At 33.9% G+C, this 25,906-nt stretch overlaps 1 protein-coding gene across 3 annotated transcripts in view; it reads left to right on the top strand.

The window, feature by feature from the left end:
• PAN3 (poly(A) specific ribonuclease subunit PAN3) overlaps nt 1-25,906 on the top strand; it is a 129,987-nt gene that overhangs the window by 7,443 nt on the left and 96,638 nt on the right. For all 3 annotated transcript variants that reach the window (XM_021678341.1, XM_021678339.1, XM_021678342.1), the window contains exons 2-4: nt 12,459-12,580; nt 13,359-13,425; nt 15,327-15,397. In XM_021678341.1, the coding sequence (XP_021534016.1) occupies nt 12,459-12,580; nt 13,359-13,425; nt 15,327-15,397 (260 nt within the window). The remainder of the gene's footprint in view (nt 1-12,458; nt 12,581-13,358; nt 13,426-15,326; nt 15,398-25,906) is intronic.

The following is a 25,906-nucleotide window of genomic DNA, read 5'->3' as shown; positions in this document are numbered from 1 at the left end:
TACTTCATGTTTGATCTTTAGATCCTCTTCCCCTCCCAACAACTCTTAAAAAACACTGACTGCTCAGCAGTTTAACATCCAGTACAGGGAAGGGCATGTTGATCTCACTAATCTTGGCTGAGTTAATTGGTATGTAGATAACAATCCTCTTCCTTAAAAAAGCTCTCCCCTTTTTTGATGTCTGTTTTGTTATCTATTTTTAAAGATTTTTAATATTTAAATAATAAATAAATAAATATTATTTATTTATTTAAATATTAATTTAAATAAATAAATAAAGAATATTTTAAATATTCTTTAAAAATAAAGTTATTGTTCCTTTTTTTTTTTTTTTAAGTAAACTCCATACCCAATGTGGGGCTTGAACTCAACCACCCTGAGATCAAGAGTCTCGTGCTCCACTGGCTAAGCCAACCAGGTGCCCCTGTTCCTATTTTTCTAAAGCTAGTTTTTAATTACATTTTTTATTATAAAAATTCCAGTTTAAAAAAATAGGAAACAACGTCATTTGGGGAACTAGAAATGTAATACATGCACAGTTTAAAAATTTAACACAAAAGGGTACCCAGTGAAAAATAGTCTCCCTCCTTTAGTTCCCTGATTTCCTTTCCAAAAGATAGTTACTCTTTCTAATTTATTATGTATGCATTCAGAAATACTCTTTGCCTGTACAATCATTTATATATTTCTAGCACCTTCGACACATATACACGTGTGCACACACACGGAAGCACTTTGAATTTTCTCGTTGAATTGCGTATCTTGTGGTTTGTTCAACATTCACACACAGAAATCTACCTTGCTCTTTTTAAAGGCTGCATAATATTCCACTCTATGTTGTATTATTCTCTTTAATGGATATTTAGGTTATTTATAGTCTTTTATTACAAATAATGGCACTAAGCTGTTGTATCTTAATGCATTATGTACATTTATACATAAATTCACACAAAATATATGCACATATGTTAAGCATATAGAATCTTCAGTAATTTGGTTCAAACTTGGTACGTTAAAAAAAAATTATGTAGACAACTGCCATATGATCTCACTTATATGTGGAATCTAAAAAATCCCTGAACTCAGAGATACAGGGAACTGATTGGTAGTTGCCGGAGGTGGGGAGTGGAGGGGTGTGAGAAATGGATGAAGATGGTCAAAAGGGACAAACTTCTAGTTACAAGATAAATAATTCTTGAGTATGTAATGTGTAGCAAGGTGGCTATAGTTAACAATATTGTTACTTGGAAGTTGCTAAGGCAGTAGATCTTGAAAGTTCTCAGCATAAGGAAAAAATGGTAACTGTGTAGTGATTGATGTTAAAATTAATGCGGTAATCATTTTGCAGTATATGCATAAATCTAATCATTATATTGTACACCTAAAATGAATATAACATTCCATGCCAATTATAGCTTGATAAAAAAATCTGTGTTTTATACATTATTAGCTGAAATAAGATATTTGAAATAGTCATCCATATCAAATCTGCCCCAGCAAGATTTTTTCCCAGTGGCTCACATATCTAGAGATAGTTATATAAATCACATCTTTTGCAACTTAATAGATTAGTATTTGTTAATACTTGTTGGGAAATTTCATTTGTATATTTAATAAAAGACTAGTGTTATTATTTAACAGTCTTTCGTTGTTTATCTGCATTTTTGATATGGTTACCTTAGGGTGTTTTCATAAATATTAGGTAGAACATGACAGAGCTGGAAAAACGGGAAAGGACTTTAAAAATTATTAGATATAACTTTCTTATTTTGCTTATCTGTTCCTAAGCTTATTCTGTCGTTTAATATTGCTGTTCCTGAATCTGACTGTATACTTGATTGAAAGGACGAGATCAGAGGTGAAGAAAAACAAAATGGAATCGGGCCTCTTAAATTCCACGAGTGACCTTTTATGGCTCATAGACTTTATGGCAATGTCAGCTATCTCTGAGGAAGAATCTTGACAATGATGGGACAGGGTATTTTCTCCCTACTCTCAAGGCTTGGAAAAATGATAAAGGCAGTTTTTAAAATAAAAATTTTAGCTGAGTCCTCTGGTATATATTATAAAAAGATTTAATGTAAACAAATAATGTATTTGAAAAACTTAGATTTTGGCAAACTTTCAACTTAGTATAATTAGGTCTAAAAGTGGAAATTCATTAATGTTGTTTAATTATTTGATTAACGCACATTTACTGAGCACTTGCTCTGTGTCAGCTACTGTTTAGATTCTTGGGATATGTTAGTAACCAATAAATGAAATATTCCTTCCTTTGTGAGCCTTCCATTTTAATGGGTAGTGTGGGCAGTATTTGTAAACATAACCCCCAAAATTTTATAGTATGTTAAAAGATGACAATTGCTATTAAAAAAAAAAGCCAACTCTGCTCCTAACTTCTCAATAAACTATGGGTTTGGATGATCTTACACTGATACTTTGCACAAGGAGTAAGCTGGTTTAAGAAACACAATTTCTATTATTAAATTCTGATTTACTCTACTGAGAAAGCAAGAACAATGGAAAACTTCTCAAAACATTTATTTCTTGGCAGATTTTGATTGCATAGAAAAAGCAATTATCTTGGCACAGATCCTAAACTGGAACGGTCTTGTTGGAAGACATTTTTCAATTAGTAATCAAAGGGGCAGTGCTAAATATTAAATAGCTTCACCTGAGAATCCAATTTATTTAGTTGTTTATTGTCAAGTTTGTAGCCAGTGTACCTTGGAAGAGCTGTAGTATTGTAGTGCTCCTCAGAGTCCAGTGTTTACCACAGTCTTACTGTATTGCAGTTCCTCTCTGATTCTGGAAACTAAGTGATAATGTATATCTTAAATTTTCAGTTCCAAACAGTGTACTATGTATATTCCAGTGTGAAACACTAAGATCTCAGCTGAGCTCTTGTTAAGCCACTTTGATCTATGTAAAATTGCTGTTTCGGGAATTTTTTTTTTTTTTTTTTTGGGTCTTCCCATAGGCCTTGCTGTGTCTATCTTGGTGCAAAGGTGTGATAACTTTCATAAGGGCCAGTTTGCCAGGTAGAACTTACAGTTTTTAAAACAATGTCAACTTGCCTCTGGAGGTATATTTTATGCAGATGACTACTTAGTAAATATGATATAGTATATGTATATTCTGGGCACTGATTAGAGAGTTTAATTATCAAACTTTTTTTGAACACTTTCGTGCCAGGTATTATACTCGTATCAGGGAATGCAAAGCTGTGTGGTTCTGGCCATTTATGAATGCGTAGTCTAGTAAAGGATTTTGAAATGTATAAATTTTGGCATAGTATGATACCCTATAGGTATAAAGTTGTATAACAAACTATTCAGGGATATTTTGGAAGGTCTCATAAAGAGGGAATATTTGAACTATTTTTTGAAAGATGTATGAAGCATACCTGGTAGAAAAGAAAGGCATCTTAGGCAGATGAAAGGACACTGATTTTGAGAGACAGCATTGTGCGTGCTTTTGTTCTGTAGTCACCTGATGTGGAGAAGAGGCTATATTATGGAGAATGGTACCAGATGATAGATTGTGTGGCCACATTGTGAAGGCCCTTGTAGGCTGTGCTAAGTGAAGTGATAAGATCTGTGTCTTTAAGAGATAACCATAGGAGTTTTTGGCTTCCAAGGATGGAGATAGGGAAACAGTTTGGAGTAGCCTTATGACAGTGGAAGAGAGAAACGCCAAGGACTTGATTCAGGCAAGTGGAAATGAAATATAGGGGGCGCATTTGAGAGCGATTTGATGAAGCAGCTACTTTGAGAGGGTAGATGGGAGAGAGAAAGGAGTTAAGGATATATCCTTTAGCTTAAAAGTACCTGACACACATGTACTTGAAGACATTTAATAATAGGTGGTTGTAAAGGTGAGTCTGAGTTTGTAGGAATGGGTGAGAGGAATGTAGTGTAGTGATTTTTGGTGCCTTTCAAATAAGTTTGTTCTTGTTTCAAATTTCATCTCTGGCACTGCCACCAAAATAGGCAATAATGATATATATCTTAAAGGACTGTTGAGATTGTGTGTATAAGCAATACGTGGCAGCTGTTATTATTGTCTGTCTACCTGTCTGTCTATCTATATCTAATCTGTCTCTCTGTCAGAACCAGAAATGAATGTTTCAAAGCAAGAGGATGAGAGCTCAAGAGGCGAAGATTGGTCTAGGTAAATGGCTAAAAAGGGAAGTACTTAATATTCTTAGCCCTTTATTACCTCAGTTGGGTGTGGTTTAATACTGTTTTCTACTTCTATTGCGAATTAGTATAAAACATGTTTCTAGAAATTTTCCTTTTACCTGTATGAAGATGCATGATGATCCGTACTCCATATATAAAAATCCTTATAAAAATTTTTGAAGAGCTTAGTGCTAGGAAGTGTTTTTGCTCTAAAAAATTGGTATTTGTTATTTTACTAGGTATTTTTAACTTACATTTTTTCCTCTTTATCTTGGCTACTTAGAAACTTCTTAACTTAATTTCAACTAAGATAATTTTTTTTTTTTAAAGATTTTATTTATTTATTTGAGAGAGAGAGAATGAGAGAGAGCACATGAGAGGGGGGAGGGTCAGAGGGAGAAGCAGACTCCCTGCCGAGCAGGGAGCCCGATGCGGGACTCGATCCAGGGACTCCAGGATCATGACCTGAGCCGAAGGCAGTCGCTTAACCAACTGAGCCACCCAGGCGCCCTCAACTAAGATAATTTTTAAAGCTTATGTTTATTGGTTTAGTAATCCCCCATTTAATCTTTTATTTTTATTATATGTCTGTATTGGGGGAGGGTAATTAAATAACAGTTCTGGAGCCTAGAAGCCTGAGATCAAGGTGTTGGCTGGGTTGCTTTCTTCTAAGGGTTGTGAGAAATAATCTATTCCATGCCTCTCACCAAGCTTCTGGTGGTTTGCCTGCAGTCTTTAGCATCCCTTGGCTTGTAGAAGCATCACCTTGATCTCTGCTTTCATCTTCACAAGACATTCTTCCTGTGTATGTGTCTGTGTCCAGATTTCCCCTTTTATAAAGTCGTAAGTCCTATTGGTGTCAGCTAACTAGAATTTAAATAAAAAATTTGAAAAGGAAAAAAGAAAAAGAAAGGAAACTCATAGTGAAACCAGAAAAAAAAAGTCATACTGGATTAGGCTTCACCTGAATGACCTCATCTTAACTAATTACATTTTCAATGATTTTTTTATTTAATTTTTTAAAGATTTTATTTATTTATTTGACAGAGAGAGACACAGCGAGAGAGGGAACACAAGCAGGGGGAGTGGGAGAGGGAGAAGCAGGCTTCCCGCGGAGCAGGGAGCCCAATGCGGGGCTCGAGCGCAGGACCCTGGGATCATGACCTGAGCTGAAGGCAGACGCTTAACAACTGAGCCACCCAGGCGCCCCTCTTTTATCATCTTTTAGAGATACCTATTTTTAAAAAGGGCTTAACTGTAAATAAGTGTTTATACAAATGTGCTACTAGATTAGACTACCAAAAAAATAGAAGTAGTCCCAAATCTCAGTTAACAGATAATTTAGATGGGTAGATGGTACAGAAACATGTAAGAATTTAAAGGTTTAAATAGTTGAAGACAGCAGTAAAAGATAGGTCAAAGGAAATGTATATATATTTTTAGTCAAATGAAAGGTATGGTAAGAGGTAGAGGTTTTAACAGCTTGGAATAATTGGGCAATGCATTCTAGAGACAGGTGAAGAGGAAAACATGTTTATGATTACCTAAGAGACAGGATGCTAGGCACTTTGCATAGGTTGCTTCACTTGAGTCCCTACCACAACCCTGTGAGAGATGGTATTGCCTTCTTTTTCAGATGAAAAAATGAAGCTTAGAGGATTGTTTGCTCAAGGTCCTACAGCCAGTGAGTGGCAAAAGTAGGATTGGAACTCAAGTGTCTCTAATTTCAAGTATTTTTTTCTTTTCTACCATATATCTGGGTCTTGAAGAACATAGAGGGGTGTGTGTATGTGTGTGTGTGTGTGTGTGTGTGTATGTAGGTATAGGAATTGATGGTACTCCATATTGTAAAGTGTAGACTTTCAAAATATAGTGAGTATATCATTTTGACTGGAGGAGGGAGTTCAGTAATGTTACGATTATTATAAAGATCTTTTTATAATAGATGTGTATGTGTATATCTATCTATTTTTTAAACTTTGATTACACTATAATCTTTGGTCTTTTGGAAATATCTGTGTATTCATTTTCCCCCCTGATGGATACCCAGTTGTTTTAAGTCTATTTATTGAATAATTCCTTTTTTCTCCACTGATTTTATAAAACAGCTTTATTGAAATACAATTTACATGCTATAATCACCCTTTGTAAGTGTGTACAGTTCAGTTTTAGTAGATTATATTATAGGGTTGTGCAACCATCAGGATTCTTACAAGATACTGTTTTATTGTTTTTTCATAATTTTTCATTGAAGTTTGTAGAGTAGATGGTATGAATTTCATTTTACAAGTAATGGTATAATCTACATTTTATAAGCATTTTGCCCAAAACTTTGTGGCTAGTAAGTGGCAAAACTGAGACTCAAACCTAGTACCTTTGGGAAATGATGATTGAGAACAGATCGTTGAGGGCTTTTTTTTTTAGATTTTATTTATTTATTTGAGAGAGAGAGAATGAGAGACAGAGAGCATGAGAGGGAGGAGGGTCAGAGGGAGAAGCAGACTCCCTGCCGAGCAGGGAGCCCGATGTGGGACTCGATCCCGGGACTCCAGGATCATGACCTGAGCCGAAGGCAGTCGCTTAACCAACTGAGCCACCCAGGCGCCCCCGTTGAGGGCTTTTTAATGTCAGACTGAGAAGTTTGGATTTTATCACATAGGGTAAGCATTGCCAGCATCTTGTCTATGATGCCCTCTTTGGCAGAGGAAAACCACTCAGTATTTTCAGAGGTCACTTTTTGTAGCGTGTTCTATGGAATTCTATGGGCCCAGCACGCTTCTGCTGCGCCACTCTGCTGTTCTTTGGAATTCTAGACCCTCAAGGTGCTCCATGTAGAAAGGGTTCCTTAGGTACATTTGGGAAGTACTCTATCTCCTTTTTGAGTTGTCACAGTTCACATTGTAGACACAGGCTCTGAGAAATTGTGTAGTGAAGAAATTGGGTTTACTTTTACTTTTCCAGCCTTTTCCAAATTTACTTGACTTCAGAATTCCCTTTGGGTAACACTGGTTTATTCTGATGTTTTTGGAAAGTTAAACCCGTTTCATCAAGAGGGGACAAGACTGAAGAAGGAGGAGAACATTTATTTAGTTAAGTTGTGAGGATGGGTTTTTGTTTTTTTTTTAAGTGGGTTATCATCATACACATTTATATGGTAACTGTTGACAGATGTATAAGTTCTGATTCTTTAGGTACTGTAAGATCCTTTGGTTCAAAGTTTGAATGCCTCATTATCATTTTAAAAGTACAGGCTTGAAATTTCATCTTTTGATTCTAATTCCCTCTCTGAAAAACTGGAAGGCAGTTGCATGCAATCGAGGGATTGCCATTACATCCCAGTTCTGTCACTTACTAGCTTTGGGACATGGGGCAAGCTTTCTCATCTCCCTAAATCATTTAGTTTGCTTAACTGCACAATAAAAGTAATATCAGCCTTGCCACAGTTGTCATTCAGACTGAGGTTCATATCTACACAGTGATTGTTGAATTGCTTATTATTCTGTACAGATTGAAGTTATAATAATAGAGATGATAATAGAGCTTTCATAGAAATAGTAAGCTTTACTTATAGTGGATTGCAAACTATTATTCCATAGAGATGGTGTAAAGTTTACTTAAAGTGGATTGCAAAAATAGGGGGTTGAAGTAGTGAAAAGTTCTTAATTATCTAGTCTTGGTAATTAAATTCTCTAAGGTGTCTTATGCTTATGTAATTTAAACTTTAAAAGTACTCTACACACCTTTTCTGTTTGTGCATCTCATAAGGTAGGTAGGATATGGGTCTATTCTTAGTAACTTAAAAAAAATTAGTATCTTCATGATCTATACAGAATAGAATAATGTATCATAGGTTAGTGATTTTCCTAACTACTCTTGGAAGTATCAAATCCCATTCTCTTCTTTCCAAAATAGGAAAAGTTAAGTGTAAGTATATATGTGGAATTTTTTTTTCTCAGCTTTATTGAGATATTGACATATAACATCTGTAAGTTTAAGGTGTACAACGTGATGATGTGATACAAGTATATACTGCAAAATGATTACCACATGGGGTAGTCAACACCTCCATCCCTTCACATAATTACAATTTTTTTTTTTTTGTGGTGAGAACTTTTAAACTACTCTTCTAACAGTTTTCAAGTATATAATACAGTTTTGTTCATTATAGTCACCATTATATACATTAGATCCCCAGAACTTACTCATCTTAGAAGTGGAAGTTTGACTGACATCTCCCCATTTCTCCCACTTCCCAGTCCCTGGCAACCACTGTTCTGTTCTATTTCTTTGAGTTTGGCTCTTTTATATTCCACATAAGTGAGAACATACACTGTGTCTTTCTCTGACTTATTTCATTTAGCATAATGCCCTCAAGGTCTATCCATGATGTCAAAAATGTTGGGATTTCCTTCTTTTTTATGGCTTAGTAATAGTTCATTTTGTGTGTGTGTGTGTATGAATACATACACATATACATATGTATATACCACATTTTACACATATATATTATTTATATAGATATCACATTTTCATTAACCATTCATCTGTCAATGGACACATAGGTTGTTTCCATGTCTTGGAGTAATGCTGCAGTGAACATGGGGGTGCAGAAATTTCTTCAAGATCGTGATTCCATTTCCTTGTATATATACAAAGTAGTAATCCTGTCTTATCTACAGGGGATACAGTAGGCCTCTTATATGCAGGGGATACAGTCCAGTACCCCCAGTGGGTGTTTGAAATTACAGATAGTATGAATCTTATATATACTATACTCCTTTGTATATATACATACATACCTATACTAAAGTTTAATTTATAAATTAGGCACATTAAGAGATTAAGAACAATAATGAAATATGACAGTTATATCAATATATTGTGATAAAAGTTATGTGAATGTGGTTTCTCTCTCTTTCAGAATATCTTATTGTACTGTTACCCTTCTTGTGATGATGTGAGTTGGCAAAATGCCTACATGATCAAATGAAGTAGGGTGAATGATGTAGGCATTGTGACATGGTGTTAGGTTACCACTGGCCTTATGATGATATGTCAGGAGGATCATCTGCTTCCATGTGGTTGACTGAGGTTGACCATGGGTGACTATGGAAAGTGAAACCTTGGAGAAGGCGGGGGGAGGGGGGAACTACTTTACCCAGAAGTAAGATTGCTGAATCATTTGTTCTGTTTTTAATTTTTGAGGGACCTCCATACTGTTTTCAGTAGTCGCTGCCCTAGTTTACATTCCCACTGACAGTGGTCAAGGATTCTCTTTTCTCCATGGCTTCGCCAAAACTTGTTACCTCTTATCTTTTGATAATAGCCATTCTAACAGGTGTAAGGGGATATTTCACTATGGTTTTAATTTGTATTTTCTTGATGATTTGTGATACCAGGCATCTTTTCATGTGCCTGGTGGTCATCTGTGTGTCTTCTTTGGAAAAATGTCTATTCAAGTCCTTTGCTTAATTTTTAACTGGATATTTTTGGAGGGCTATTGAGTTCTAGGAATTCCTTATACATTTTGGATATTAACCCTTTATCAGAGAGATGGCTTGCAAATATTTTCTGTTGTTTCATAGATTGCCTTTTTATTGTGCTGATTGTTTCTTTTGCTCTGTAGATACTTTTTCATTTGATATAGTCCTACATGTTTATTTTTGCTTTTGTTGCTTGTGCTTTTGGTGTCTCACTAAAAAAATTCTTACCAAGACCAATATCAAGTAGCTCTTCCCTATGTTTTCTTCCAATTGTTTACAGTTTGGGTCTTTATGTGGAATGTTTAATTTTTTAACCCTAATTACTGGCCATGTTTAACCCTCTCCCTTCCTCCCTCTTTTTTTTTTTTTTTTTTGTTAAGCCCAGTCAGTTTTTTCTTTGTTAGGGAGCATAAAGTTTCTTCCGTCAAAGTTGTGTATTCTAAAGGAATGTAAACCAATTTTAATATAGTGAGACTCAATCACTACCAGAAATTTGGTAATAAATTAGGGCAAACTATATTTCTAAATGATAAAGTATTATAAAGGATGGGATGTTTATAAGATTGTTTTATTGTCTTCTGACAGTTTAATATTCATTTGTTTTACAAGTATTTTGTTATGCTTAGGTGCTTATTTTTAGTCCAGTGGATCTTGCTTAAAATCTACTAAGGTAAGACATTGACCATAGATACTTAAATTCTGGCAAGTTCAATAATAGTTTTATTGTATTAGCTTCTATAACATAGGAAGAAAAGAGAAAATTGGATTTAAAATTTTAAAAAATTGAAATAAAAATGCTATATTAAAAATAATTTGACTCTGGAATTGTACTCTCATTTTTGAAAGCCATTTTATTTTATTAGGAAGAGATGCTATAAGGGTTTTGGTGGAATATAGGAACTTCTCCCCTTATGGATTTCTCTGTTGTCATCATCGTTATAAAAATAACTACATTATAGAAAAGTAATACGAGAAAAACTGATCTCTCCCATTCAATCAACCAAATAACACGAGATTAAAATTTTGGTGTGTGTGTGTGTATATATATGTATATATATACAGTCTTATAATCTGTGTGTATATATGTAAGCACACTAATTATACTATAAATAAAAATGCATTCCCTTTTCATTTCACATTGTAAACAGTTATTATACATACCATTATTTATTAACCTTATTTTCTACAACCTTTTATTATGGAAAATTTTAAACTTTGATAAAAGTAGAGAGGAGAATATAATAATCCCCTATCACGCAGCTTTAACAAGGACCAGCATTTTGCCAGTTTTATTTTGTCTCTCTTCCCAGTTTTTGATTTGCTAGAGTATTAATAAATCCCAGACATTAATTATTACGATTTGTTTTTTTTAAAGTGGGTTATCATCATACACGTTTATATGGTAACTGTTGACAGATGTATAAGTTCTGATTCTTTAGGTACTGTAAGATCCTTTGGTTCAAAGTTTGAATGCCTCATTATCATTTTAAGTACACATACCATTATAAATAATCTTTGTAATTATAAAAGGAATACATTTTAATTGTGGACATTTTGTGAAATAAATCTTAAAAATAGAGACTAAAAATTACCTCAGATTGCTTTCCAAGGAATTCCTATGTATTAGTCTGGGCCACTAGAATAAAATTCCACAGAGTGGATGTTTTATAAACAACAGAAATGTGTTTCTCACTATTCTGGAGGCTGGGAAGTCCAGGATCATAGCACTGGTAGATTTTGTGTGGTGGTTGGTGAGAACCTACTTCCTGGTTCATAAATGGGTACCTTGTGTTTTCACATGGTTGAAGGGGCTGGGGATCTCTGTAGGTGTCTTTAATAGTATTAATCTCATTCCTGAGGGCTCCACTCCCGTGACCTAAACACCTCCCAAAGGCCTTGCCTCCTTTACCATTATCTTTGGGGGTTAGGATTTCAACATAGGAATTTTGTGGTTATATAGAAATTCAGATCATAGCACCCTATATTCAGCCATCAGCATTTTGTTTAGTTTTCTACTTAGTTGAGGGTTGGAGTGGTTTCAGTGGTTCTCAGAGGCTATGCCTAGAAGAGGACAATCTATTTTGAGCTTAGCTGATTTGTAAAGCATACAACTTTGTACTTAACTGGCAGCTTGGAACATAGCAGCATTCCAAGTAGTTACAGAGAGGTAGCATCTACAACAGATTGTCCATTACTTTGTTGATATATCATGGATTGTCCTACTAGTTATAATCATTCTGTATTCACCTATCCCAAAATCAACAGCTTATCTGTATTCCTGAACTCTTATCTCATTGCTACGTATGCAGAATAGTTTTTACTGAATTATGAGTTAATGTGAGACTGCTGGTCTGTTTCATAAGATAGGTTAAGAGTTTAACAGAATTTCTCAGTACTGAGAAACTTAAATCTGTTTCTTTTATGAAGATTCACAGGAGAAATTGCAGTGTTTTATATTCTGTCTTCTTGCAAAGATAAAGAAAGAAAATGATGAGAAAAAGAAATGACAAGTGTGGTTTGTTTTTTCATGTTATGCTTGGTGGTGCTTACGTGACTAATATAAAATAAATTACTTTATCTGTGGGAAAGAAATTGGTCAGCTTGAGCATTGACGAACAGATTTTTAGAGCTGAGCCAATTTTATTTGGTCCTGCCTTTTGTTATGAGCAGAGAAATAAAAATAAGTGTGACAGAGATTTGAGACTTTAAAATTTATTCAGAGATACAGAAACTATATCAATATTTTGTGCTTTTGAATAATTAAAATATTTGAATTTTCCTTATTTTTCAGTTCCTGGAATAGATGGAGGTGCTTTAACTGATACGAGTCTCACAGATTCCTATTTCAGCACCAGCTTTATTGGAGTCAATGGATTTGGAAGCCCAGTGGAAACAAAGTATCCCTTGATGCAGGTATCTTTAGTATGAATTTATATGACGCTAAACAGTGAAGTTTATTCCAGTGGTGGGGGATGTCTAGAGTCTTCATTTATTCCTAAATGTGTTGAGTAGGAGATAAGGTTTTAGGAATTGATAAGGTTAGGTGGGATACGGTTGGATTCAGGGTGAGCTTTCAAGGGTGAAGATGGGGTGGGATGGCATTGGAGTGTGTAGAGGATAGATGGAAAGAGACTAATTTCACTCCTCTGTGTGTTTTGTGGCTATGGAGTGAAGGTCTTTCAGGATCAGAGACTAGAGGCTATGGAGTAAAAGAAAGCATGGAACATGTTTAGAGAACAGAGAATAGCCTGATTTTATAGAATCTATAAGGTATATGAGTAGTAATACGCATTAGGAGAGGATGTTAGAAAGCATTCGTTGACCTTATACATAGTCACTTCACATCTTCTGAGATGGATATTGGAATTTATATTTTATAGACAAGAGACTTAATAGTTACTTATGTTGCCCAATCTAATAAGTTATGGAAGTGCAATTCAGGATAGGTGTGCAACTTTGGTTTTAAATATCTGACTAGTGAGTTAAATTTTCATTTGATGTGTTATAGAGAGTATTTGGATATTTTTGCATGAATTATTGTAATCCACATAGTGACATTTATAGGAAGATTAGAGTGTCAGTAATACGAGAAGTGGATTAGAGGGGAAGAAGCAAAGAGAATCTGAATTGGTTGAATATTCTTAATTCTGTATTTCTCCGTGATATTATGTGTATCTATTTTGTTTTTCAGAGAATGACTAATAGTAGCAGCTCCCCCAGCCTTCTAAATGACAGTGCCAAGCCATATGCAGGCCATGGTAAGACTTGGTCCCTCTTTCTATTTCTGACTCTAAAAATAATATGTTCATTGTAGAAATCTTGAAAATTATAAATGGGTATAAGGAAGAGAATAAGAATGATCTGTTGTTTTCACTCCAAATAAATATTATTTGGATTCCATATAATTCCAAATAATGGTTATGTCTGAGTGTGAATATATATACATATGTATACATAAATGATATGTAATAATATTTAGCTAAGTATATACATGATACTTAAGATTGCATTAGATGTACTTCTAAATTATATTATGACTGTTTCTTGATCATTATAAATTGAATTCTATTATTTCCATAATTTACTAAACTATTTTTTTAAAACTTTTTTTAAAGTATATACTCTAATATTGGACTATGTGTATGAATCTATTCATATTTTGAGTTATGCTTTTGGAAACATTCTTAGACATGGAATTACTGTTTCAAAGATTATGGTCATTTTTAAGGCTTTTGATATGGAATTTCCAAGTATCTTTCTGTATCCTATTTTAAAAACAAATGTTAAACAAAAAATAAAAACAAATGTTCAAGAATGGTTTCTTAAAAATATGTAACAATGGAGTGTTAATACTCTGCATCAGTAAAATGCTAACAATTATTATTAATGGTGAGAATAGGAATTTGCATGTTGATTATTTTCTGAGATAGGCATTTTATGTGTGTGTATCAAATTTCTATCAATAATTGGATATTTCACCTTCTTTTGCTGTAGGAAAAAAAGAAACATTTTATGTTGAATAAAATTATTAGAAACTAATTAGTAGTGTAATGTTTTTAGCATTCCCATAGAGTTTATATGTTGACTTTTAAATGCTATCAAAAGTAGAATAAAGGGTGAATAATATGACCTATTTTTATAAGTGCCTTGAATGTATAAGTTACATAAAAATATTTTACATCTTGTTATTTTATTAGCTTCTCTTTCTTTGCATTATTAAATTGTTGTTAATTCTAATGAAGGGCCAGACTATGAAAATTCAGGCAGACAAAGCTGGAGAAATTAAGCAGCAGTCTATATTGAATTATGAAGAGATTTAAGGTTCTTTTAAATGAGAACATTTACTATGGTTTTAAGAATTTTATAGTTAATTTAATGAGAAACTTAAGATTAACTAGAGCTCAGAATTGAAGATAAAGTATTTCCATGTATATCATGCACACCTTTTCAGAAGCTCTTCTGATTTATTAAATGAAAAACAATTTAGAGTTACACTTGTTTGTAATTTCTGGTCATAGAGTAATAGAACTTTGAAACTATAAAATCTTTGAATTCATGTTTGTGTTTTGAAACATGTAATATTTCCATCTTTAAAAACTTAATTTACCTATATTTTTAATAAGAATATAAAATATCTGGTGATAAACTTAAAAGGATGGAATAATCTCTAGAGTAGATGGCTTTAAGGCCTTCCCTAAGTGTTAAAATCCAAGTCCAGTCACTTGGAATATGGTTTACTGTCCTTCCCACCTCACTGCCCCTTATAATTTTTCTCATGATTTGGTCTCAAGCATGCAAACATTTACTACAGGTAGACTTCCTTCCTTCCTAAACACATTACTAATAGCATGGTTAAGAGTCCTCTTTTCTTTTTTTCTGTTTGATTTTTCTTTTGGTTCTAAGCAAACAGATACACCCTAATCCATATAGCTTCTGATTAAATGTGTACTGAGTATTGGCTGAAAGAAGTATTCTCTAATTTGTGTTTTAGTCACTTAGAAAGTATTATGAACATCCACTGTATGTGAGGCATTGAGTTTAACTGTTACTATGGTGTATGATTTTTATTACTGTTATAAGCATTGTCAAGTTAAACATTTATTAGATTTGTGGGTTACTTGAGTTGTCTGTGTGGAAACTTATGTAACTTACCTTCCAGATCCTCTAACTTCACCTGCTTCATCCTTGTTTAATGATTTTGGTGCCCTCAACATCTCTCAGAGAAGAAAGGTAGGTGAAGTTGAAACTTATGTGAGACTAAAGGGAATATAGAGGTGATACTGGGGTTATCACCTATATAATGGTCAATATTCTCTTAAGTTGGGGGGGGTCCTTTTATAGACTGATATTTTTCTTGCTTTTGTTTGACCTTTTCCTTGTTACATATTTCATATATGTAGAATTTTATTTGTCTCTGTGCATGAAATAGAGATTTTTTTTTGTGAAGGGATGAAATCCTTCTTTTGCTCATTTTCTTTATTTTAATGTATTCTGTTTTCAAGAAAACATCTAATTTAATGTTGTAGTTGCTATTAATGTGACCCTTTACAGGCACATTAATCATGTTTTAACTTTATTTTTTGACTGCTTTGTCTAAATTTCAAAGATTTCTCCCCTAATTTAAACACCTCATTACAAGGCAACCTTAAAAATCTTCAACTTTTCATAATTGGTTCTACCTGTTTGAAAACAGTTTAAAATCTCTTGTTGTTAGAAATTTAATTTAATTTTATTTGGAATTGAGGTTGATAGGCCTTGCATAGATTTTGAAGTTTTTTATAGGGACTTAGTTCTATGACAAGGAGAAATGAAATTCTATTATAGTTTGATGCCTTTGAATCTTAATGAGAATCATTACATTAATAGTAATAATAATCTAGAGAAGGTAGTAGTTTTGATTAGGATCAATAGCCCCTAAAGATGTTCAGGAGGTTGTAAATCTTGGTGGAAATTACTACAGTGTTATAACTAATTTCAGTTTCCTGAGTAATGGAAGAAAGACCCCCCCCCATATAAAGAATATTAATTTTAGGAAACTGATATAAGTTTAAGATGCTTTTAGGAAGTTATCTGATCAGAGGGTAGTATAAAATGAAATTCAAGAAGCCTAGATATTCTCAAGAATTATGGGGTCAGGTATAAATGACATCAGTACCTTAGGTACCTAGTATTATCTCCATTTTGAAACAGATCAGATCAAGGAGGTAATTACAGAATGCTTTTAATGATAAATGAAAATGTGTGGGCTTGATTTTATAGACTTCCTTATGGGCTATCATTAAGAACACATTTACTCTTGCTTTATATGCTATTCTCATAAATTGGAATATGTAGTTTCTGAATCCTTATAGTAGAAGTGGAAAAGAATTGGACACAGGCTGACTCATTGGCAGTAGTGAGAAGTGACAATAGGCAAAAGCCCATCAATATGGAAGGAAACTGAAATGCTGAAAAGCAGATACAAGCTAGAAATCAAATTATCTGGAGCTATTTGGTGTAAGGAAAAATACAAAGCCCTTAAGTAGTTTTAGGGGTCCCCTTAATGTCTTTTTCACATTTTTAATAATCAGTTAATTGTGTTAAGTCCCATTTCCGATATATGAGTAGAAAGTAAGACTACAATGGCAGATAAACACTTAAAAAGTGTTCCTAATATGAGGGTTAAGTGGACTGTACCTTAAAGTTGAAATATATGATTTAGAGCTACTCAAATTTGTTTTTGAGAAAATAGTAAAAATCTCTGGAGATTGGAAAAAGGAGGATATATAGTGCCTGTTCTTTTAAAATTCATTTTAGTAAAGAAAGTAGTAAAAGGAAATGTTATTACCAATGTGACCTCAGTATTTGGAATGGAAGCAGATTAATGTGGTGAAATGAGCACTGTGTTGGAACTTTTGAGGTCCTGGATCTCTAGCTTTGTGACCTTGAGCCAACTTCCTAGGCTATAATCTTTACATCCATGAAATGATGAACATGGCCTGGATAATTGCTGTGTTGTCTTTCAACTTTAAAATTCAGTATCTCTCTAAACTGAAAGGACCTATGTGTTAGTCTCTACTTAGAAATTTGGGGTTCACGTAGTATATCTTTGAAGGACCATATTTTCTTGCCATTTACATTTAAAATAATATTAAGGGACGTAAGAGATTTTTTTTCCAGTAGTGGACTATATAGTTAGGAATCTATGTTGGGACAGGTTGCGTATGTTTTAAAATTGTTAATGGTTGAATTGAGGTTTAAAATTTATTTGTGTTAGAAAAACTCTTAGCATAAGAGTGTTGCATGCTACATGTTGCGAATTGAAGGCATATGTAGACTTTCTTTTATTGTAGTAATTCTTAAAGTCTGTTTAATGAAGCAATTTTAGTGGAAGTAACTCAAATTTAGGTAAATATAATTCTCGGTTGATCTATAAGCAGGCTATCATGATTACTCAGACATTTTATTTCATAATGATATTGGAGAACAGATAGTTAGGCCATACCTACTACTGTATCATAGCTAAATTATTTTCTGGAAATCTCATTCGGGCCAGTCCTTGGGCCAGGTATGCTGTATTTTGCCTGGTGAGTATGTGAATTATTGGGACCAGATTAGTCAACTGTTTTTACTGTAAGCAGACTTATTATGTACTATGTGGAAAATTGAAAAAGAGTATTGATGTTTTTACTGCTCCTCTGAAGTCTAGTTGAAGAGGCAATACATGAACCTACTTACAGCATATTAATTAGTGGTAATTTAAATATCTGATGATTGCTAAATAGGAGCGAATTCTCTAGATGCAGAAGTGTTTATGGTGAAAAGATGTTTTGAGTTGGGGTTTTTTGAAGTTGAGGAATATGTTGAAGCAAGTACTCAATCAGAAGATACTGCTTGATTACAAGTAGAGAGTTAGGATCTTCAGCAAATTTTTAAATTCTCTCTATCATAGATGAGCGAAGAGACTATGACTGAGGGCCTTATATCTACAGGGACGGGTTGAAGTAAAATGTGGGATGTGAAAAACAGTATTAAACAGGTTCATAGCCATTTGTCTCGGCTGCTTTATCGTTGTGAGGTGTGTGACAAATTTCCGGAAGAGTTGTATACTGAGAATATACGCATTAGGGCAGTACTGCTCATGTCCAGGGACTGGCGCTAGTCCCTGAAGTATTTGTGACCTGTCTGTAGGGAGGTAAGTTAAAAAACTGAAAGTAAATTTGTAGGAACTTCTATAATAATTTGATACTGCAACATTCAAATATGTGCTCATTTTTCTAGTAACTCACTTTTACTTTATAAAATATACAGCTGTGATATTTAGGAAATTATTATTAAATCATCATGATATTTCACAACTGATATTTGAGAAGCACTGATTTTTTTTTTCCTACATTAGATATATTTACTATTATAGATAGGGAAAGTAACCAGTGTTTGAAACTTTGTAAAATTACCATTGGCCAAGGGTGGCGGTGGAAGAAATTGAATTACAGCTGTGTACTCTGTGGGAGAGTTAAGTCTCCCAAAACACTGGAGATGGAGTTTTGGTGAAAATGAGACTAATATATTTGAGAGTAATACATGAGGAAACCTTAATAGCAAGATAGATGAAGCTGCGAACTGGCTTGACAGAAAAAGAGGGGAGAGTCACCCTGAATCACAAGTGTGATCTAGAGAACAGTACAGTTTTGGGTAAGAATCCTTTGGGAAGAAAGTATCTTTATAACAAAGTTAGATGTTGAAATACAGATATGCATAAATGAAGTGAATTAGTACTATGACATCTCACTAGGTATTCTTGCTAAGCTGTGAATTTTTATGCAGGGTGACCACAAATGATTGAAACTAAGCAGAGTGAGAAGCCCTCAAAATTTGTATTTGACATTATTGACTTCCCCTTGTTTATCTTTCTTAGCCTCTCTGCCCTCTTTTTTAAGCCATCAAGAGTCCTTTTCTTTTCAGGCTCCGCGCTCCCCCCCCCCCCATTAAAGCAAAAAAGGCTCTGGTGCCTGTAATTTATACTTCTTGTTTTAGTTGTACTTGACGAAGATGTTTCAATCAGTATGCAGCTTTACCTGGACGTTTGCACTTTATTTCTAGTATTGGGATAACATATTTTCACTTCTGTAAATTTTTAAGGTTTTAATAACAAGTTAAAGTCTTTGGGCTTAGGGGACAAAGATTTGTGATGTATCCTGTTTATTTCTTCTGTTCTTGATTTTAGAACTGTTAGGATGAAGGAAGTGGGATCAGAAGGGGTTTGGCTTATTTGCTGGTGGTTTATTTGTGAGGAGATGTAGGTTTTGGAGGTCCAGCTCTGGATTATTCTGCTTGAGGTCAAAGTTCACTAGTAATACTTTCGCTGCTTCCTTCCATGTTTTATCTTAGTTTGGAACCTCCTTCCCACTGTTTTCTACCTCAAGAGTATACATTCCTCTTTCAGCCATCTTTATTACAAAATTTACTGGTGATATATATTGTATGTTTTCTCATTAATTTGACTTTTAAATTTTTTCTTGTAACATTTCTGTTCTCATGTCTTCAAAAGATGACTTCTACACTGTTTCTATTCTCAGGAACAAAATATGGAGTAACAAGGAAACGAGAGTATTTATGGTAGGGTTCTTTTATGGAGAAGGCTAAAGTAAATTTGGAGAAATTAATAGAATTATGGCAGAGACAATTTGGAATGTAAATCCTTCCTTAATGCTTTTGATGGTTAGGTTTATTTTGGAATATCAAGTCAAGTATTGATCTCAGGAAAAATAAAAAATGAGAAAATGGAGAAGATAGTGAAAAATAACTGAAATCTTAATGGAAGTTGCAGTATAAAAGTTGACTTGTAAAACCATGGTTTTTAAACTTTTTGTATATGTTCTCAAATACTGTTTTACTTAGTGTTTAGATTTGTAGGTCAGCCACATCAGTATCATTTACCTATGAGTATTGTGCAAGTCATGTTTCTATGGAAAATTGTGTTTAGAATTACAAATTAAACAGAGCTATTCTCTTTTACTGGAGTAGACTAAACCTCCATTCATCTCCACTTGCCGTGCTGTGGGAATGTGTCCTCTCCCAACTTAAGCCAGATGTAGTAAGGTTGTAGATTTAGAGATAACATATGGGTCCATATGGGAATTGGTTGAGTTGTTGGAGTCCAGGTTCCTCTAGGCAGGGAAGCACCCATGGTTACTGTTTATAACTTGCTCATAGCCTCTTGGTGAATTTTTACTTCTCTCAAAGATCCAACACTAGGTATTGAATAATGGTTAAAGTTTTAGGGTTTGGAGTTGGATGCCAGGGAGTCTGAATTGAGTCTCAGTTTCTTCACTGATTATCATTGTGTCTTTAAGCTCAGTTAAACCTTTCTCTTTTTTCGTTCACAAGATGAGAATAATAATAATACCTTGTGCCTACCGTGTGGAGTTGTTATGAGGACTAAATGAAATATATTTCCTGGCATGGAAGTGCCCAGTAAATGGTAGTTCTCATTGTAGTAAAACATGGTATTAGCCAAACCTTTCTAGCCTTGTTTGGGAATTGTTAACTGTTGTTAAATAAATAAATATCTGTTGCCACTCACTCTGGATCAGGCTGTGTTATAATTGTCAACTGGAGAAGTGGTTCTCCTACAGCTGCTCTGAGGATGTCTGTCTTTTCTTTGAGGTGTTCAGGTCTCTTCTCCTCCCACGTTTCTTTTTTGCCTTCTCTCCACATAGCTGTTAGCTTCTCAAACACATGCTTCAAATTTGGTGAAAAGCTATCTGGGGACTTCTCACGATGTATTGGCAGACAGAAAGAAACTTGATTTTATTTATATTGATAATGATTTTCTGTATCTGTTCCAGGTAATATAGTAAACTTAAATAATTCTTTCATAAATTAATGTTTTATTTAATCACCCCAGCAGGTCTTTGAGAGTGATTATTTTTCTCATTTTACAGAACTGGGAAATGGAAGTTTTGGGAGATCAAGTAATTTATCTAGAATGGATATAGATAATTATTTACATTTCAGAGAAAACAAAAAGCCTTTAGGACAATATGAAAGATAAAATGAGTCTTAGGTAAGGTGAAAAATAGGTAGTGGAAAGAAAGGCTACTGGTAATATGCGGGGGGGGGGGGGGGAGGACGTAAAACATTGACCTTATGCCTGTTTCTTTTTCCGTTTATGTGATTATCTCAGTAAAAATTTCCATAAACACAATTTCAAGGGAAAGAATATACAATTAAACTTCTGATATTTGACAGATAGCCTTTTAGAAATGTTGCACATGTTTATATTCCTACTCACAGATGCTGGTTTTCCTAGAGCCTTGAAAACACAGAGATGTGAAAGTATTTCGTATCTTTGTCATTGTATAAGGCAAAAACCCCCCTTACTGTTTAAATTTAATTTCTGGTGCTGTTGAACTTCTCATTTATGTGAATTGGCTATTGGTGTTTCTTCAGTGTCCTTTGCTCATTTTTCTATTTGGCTATTCTTTTTAAATTCATTGTAAGCTCTGTGTGTGTTAGAGATTTAAACCTCTTCTATCGGATGTTTCAATCCCTCTCCCCATTTTATTTTTGGTCTTCAGTTTCACAACTGGTTTATGCTGTCACTTTTGAAACGTCACACTTACTCTGATGATCTCTTATTAAGTACATTTAAAAATAACAAAATATTAAGCTCATTTTGTTAAAATAACGTGGTAATTCTCTATTTGCCAAGTCAGTGATTTTAAATTGAAGGGACTGTCAATGTTTTCATGTAATTTTAATCTACTGTCATTTTTATTGCTAATGATCTATAGTAATTAACTTCCCTTAGTAAATGGATATGTTCTCAACCTTCTCTGCATTTTAATTGTCAGATTTAAATGTCACATTCTTTCTATTGCTTTTACCTCCAGTCTTGATCTGTTCTTTTCTTTGAAATGCTGTGCAAGTAGCATTAGATTCAAACTTGTTTAGAAATATGTTAGTTCCTATAGAAAGGGCTCAACTTTGAAAGAGTTAAGTTTGTTTTCCTGCTAAATCAACCCTCCAGGTTGGATTTCCAAGATTATGTTGAGATAAAGATATGTTTTGGTAAGAACAGATTAAATTTTGTTGTAACAAATCTGCAGTTCAACCATGTACTACTTTGTGCATTTTAGTTTAATTGGTACTTTGTGTGCAGTCATCCCTTGGCTTTTGTTGAGTCAAGAAAGAATCTTCAAATTTATGATTGTAAGGAAATTTTGTTCTATTGACTGATTATAAAAGATCTCATGGCAGATTTTTGTTTTAGAGGTCTTTTTTTTTTAGAGGTTTATGGTGGTTTGGTGTTTGATACTTGACCGTATTTAAACATGTGAACGGAAACAGTATGCTTTTTACATACAGTGTATAATACTGTTGGCTAAAGTCCTTACTTTGTTTTAGCTTTGGGCATTTGACTTACCTAATAATGACAGCTTATAAAACCATGGTGCTTTTGCTACTTGGCTTTAGGAACTAGCAGCTTACTCTGAGATTACGTGGTTGGCTTCTTTTTACTCTTCTCTGATCATTGTATTTACAAAGTGGAGTAGCTGATCTTAATAGCTTGGCATTATTGGTGGTTACCTCTATTTTCCTGCGAAGTAGGGGTCAGTAATGAATTAGTAAAGGTGAGTTTAGAATTCTCATCACAAACATGCTAGCCTAAGTTTTAGCTTAAATTTAACCCAAACTGTGTAATTTCCCAAACTCTTTTTAATTCCCACTATTTTTTTCCATGAACTTTGAAAATGGGGACAGGAACCTGCTTAATTTTATTTCTTTGAACAGGGGCTCTGTAGCTCTTATTTCTCATTGATCCCATCTGTGCCAGTTAGATTCAAAGAGATTGATTCATTTAGAAATTGGTATTTGGTCATTTTAGGACTAGCTAGACTAACGTAAGAGTGAAATATGTTAAGGAATGTTACAGAATATGGAACAGCTTTCTTCAGATTGGAGGCAGAATATCATAGTTAAGAGTACAAACTCCAGGGCCCAACGTTACATTAGTTGTGAGGTTATAGGCAAGTTATTTTAACTTCTAAGCCTCACTTTTCTCATCTGTAAAGTTGGCTCTGCAATTGTGCCAGTCTCACAGAATTATGATGATTAAATACCATAATGGGTATAAAGTGCTTGGCATAGTGCCCTATGCTTATCAAGTGGTAGTTGTTCCAGTCTTCTACTGCTTATGATTCTGCAGTTTTAAAACATGTTTATCTTAGTTTCTGGATGTGTATGAGATTACCTTTGAGTAACCACTACCTTATTTTAAGTTCAATTATAGTAGGGTATATTAGAGTATAGTAGAGTAATACCAAGTATATTATTTAGCAGATCTGAAGATCCTCTGTTACATTTCAAGATTAAGCAAGGGTACACATATAAATAAATAAAAAGGGAACCTTTTGCTAACAAGTGAATAGGCATTTTAGCATGATCTTTGGTTTTGATAAGGTACTGAAACACATGATAAAAACTTAAAATTATTAGTCGATTGTTGTGGAAATAACTTTCATGACTTAAAAAAAAAACCTTTACTCACATTCACTTAAAATAACTTTGGCATGATATTTTATTTATCTACATTTTATATTCTAGTTCTGTTCTAAAGCAAAAGAATAAAAGAAGTTGCAGTTTGGTGTTCTAGTTCTTTTGAAATTGAAAGAAGCTTAGCAAGAGTATTCCAGCTGATCTTGATTTTGTTGGAGTAGAACTCTGTTGTAATATGGAGATTTTAAGGACAAAGTAATGACTGCTTTGTAGGCTTTCTTAAATTTATGCAGATAATATCGGGGGACTGACTCATAGTAGAACTTAAAATATGTTTGCATGTGTATGTAAATCCTTTTTTGCTTTATTTGATATAATTTAGATCAGTTTTTACTTAGCAGTATCCTCTGTTTTCATCCTGTCATCCTGTACATTGATTCCACAGATTAAAAGGTCTTTTTCATTTACAGATGTTTACCTGTCACTGAGTCTTAACAATGAGCCTGTTTTTCTATAGACTCACTTGCCTGTTGCATCCTACTCTTGTTTTTATTTGAACAGTGAAAACTTAAGGAACCTAATATGTTTTCACAAAAAGCCCACAATTAATGATAATGAATTGACAGGACAAAATACAGTATAATCTTTGCAACTGACTTGCTCTGTTTTTGACTTTCTAAGTCTTTTACCTATGGAGAAAATGATTGGAGCCCACGCTACAGTAATTTGTAGGTCTGGATTTAATATTCTCAATTAATTAGGTGTAGGAGCCTTTAAGATCCAGGTAATAAATTAGGTAGAGGTATAGTTCCCTGTCTTGATGATGATATGAAAATTAGTTTATTTTTTATTCAGTTCGGGGTCTGTTTTTCCCAGTGACTTTAGATTAACCACCGAATTAATGGAATTACAATCTCATATTTAGTTCTCGTAATTACCAATGTGCTACAATACCAAGACATTTCATTAATTGAGGGAAGACCATTGTGAGCTAGAAGAGGTTATAAAAGAAATACAGGTTTATTTTCAAATAAATATGTAGTAGATTCTAGACCAGAGGTTTCTATTAGTGGATCTGAGACCATCAGGAGTGGCAGGAGGTAGGTTGCTGAGTTATTACAGCAAAAGGTAGTGAATTAATGTAATTACTAAGCATTATCTGAAAAGAGATCATTCATACATATGTACCACTATTTTCTAAGTATATGAGGCTGTTGTGACTAATAAAATGCAAATCATCCAAAAATGTCATTCATAGTAACTTTAAATCATCATTCCTTGTTTTCAGAGTATAAAGGGTGAAAGCACAATTGTGTTTTTGATGTTCAGAAGGAGTTTTTAAAGTTCAGGGTAGTGAAAACTTTTTGTAGTAGGATAACAATTTGATTTCTAGTTTATTACTAATTAGATAATGACATATAACAACACATGGCTGGTAATAATGAAGCATTGTAGAAGCATTGTTAAAGCATTGTTGTTTTGCCGTTGTACCAAAAGAATTGTGCACTGAAAAACTGGTCTGTTACTTGGTAGCTTTAACTACATTTTCTATTACAAGCATGGTATTTATAGATTTTTCTTTGGCTTGAATGTGAAGTTTTAGAAGAGAATATATCTTAGCTTTGTATTTCTAGGAAGAAGGGCACAGAGCCTAATGCTGAAATGTTGAGTGAATGAATGTATAAAAAAATGTGTGTACATTTAGACTTTTGAACTCAAACAGTCCTAAAAATTAGCTTTTACTGTTCTTTATTTCGACATAGAGACTTACCTCAATTATAAGGAATGAAGGTGGATTTCCTTAGACCTAAACCATTGGAAATGGCTTTTATGAACCAGGGCAAGAAATTTTGAAGAGCCAGGGCTCTGGGGGCTACACGAGTAATAGTCTTGAAGGTTCTAAGTATCTAGATCAAGCTTTAAGGATTTGGGATGTTGAACTATTGAACTTCTGTCTCTTTTTATTTCAGGGAGTGGCTTCAGTTTCTGTCTAGACCAGTAGTTTCTTATCTAGGTTTTTTCTATGACATTCTCTGGAACTTGACTACTCAAAGTGTGGTCACCAGATCAGCAGTACTAGCAGTCTTGGGAGCCTTTTAGAAATGCAGAGTCTCAGGCTTCACTCTAGGCCTACTGAATCAAAATCTTTATTTTAATAACATCCCCAGAAGATTCATAGGTTCGCTATAGTTTGAATACAAAAGGATCCTTGAATACTTTTGTTCAGGCCTAACCTGTTTTTTTTTTAGTGTCCAG

The sequence above is a fragment of the Neomonachus schauinslandi genome, chromosome 3 (assembly GCF_002201575.2).
Source record: "Neomonachus schauinslandi chromosome 3, ASM220157v2, whole genome shotgun sequence".
Taxonomy (NCBI): Eukaryota; Metazoa; Chordata; class Mammalia; order Carnivora; family Phocidae; genus Neomonachus; species Neomonachus schauinslandi.
Note: the sequence above shows the minus strand (reverse complement) of the source record. Positions and strands in the feature narration are given on the sequence as shown.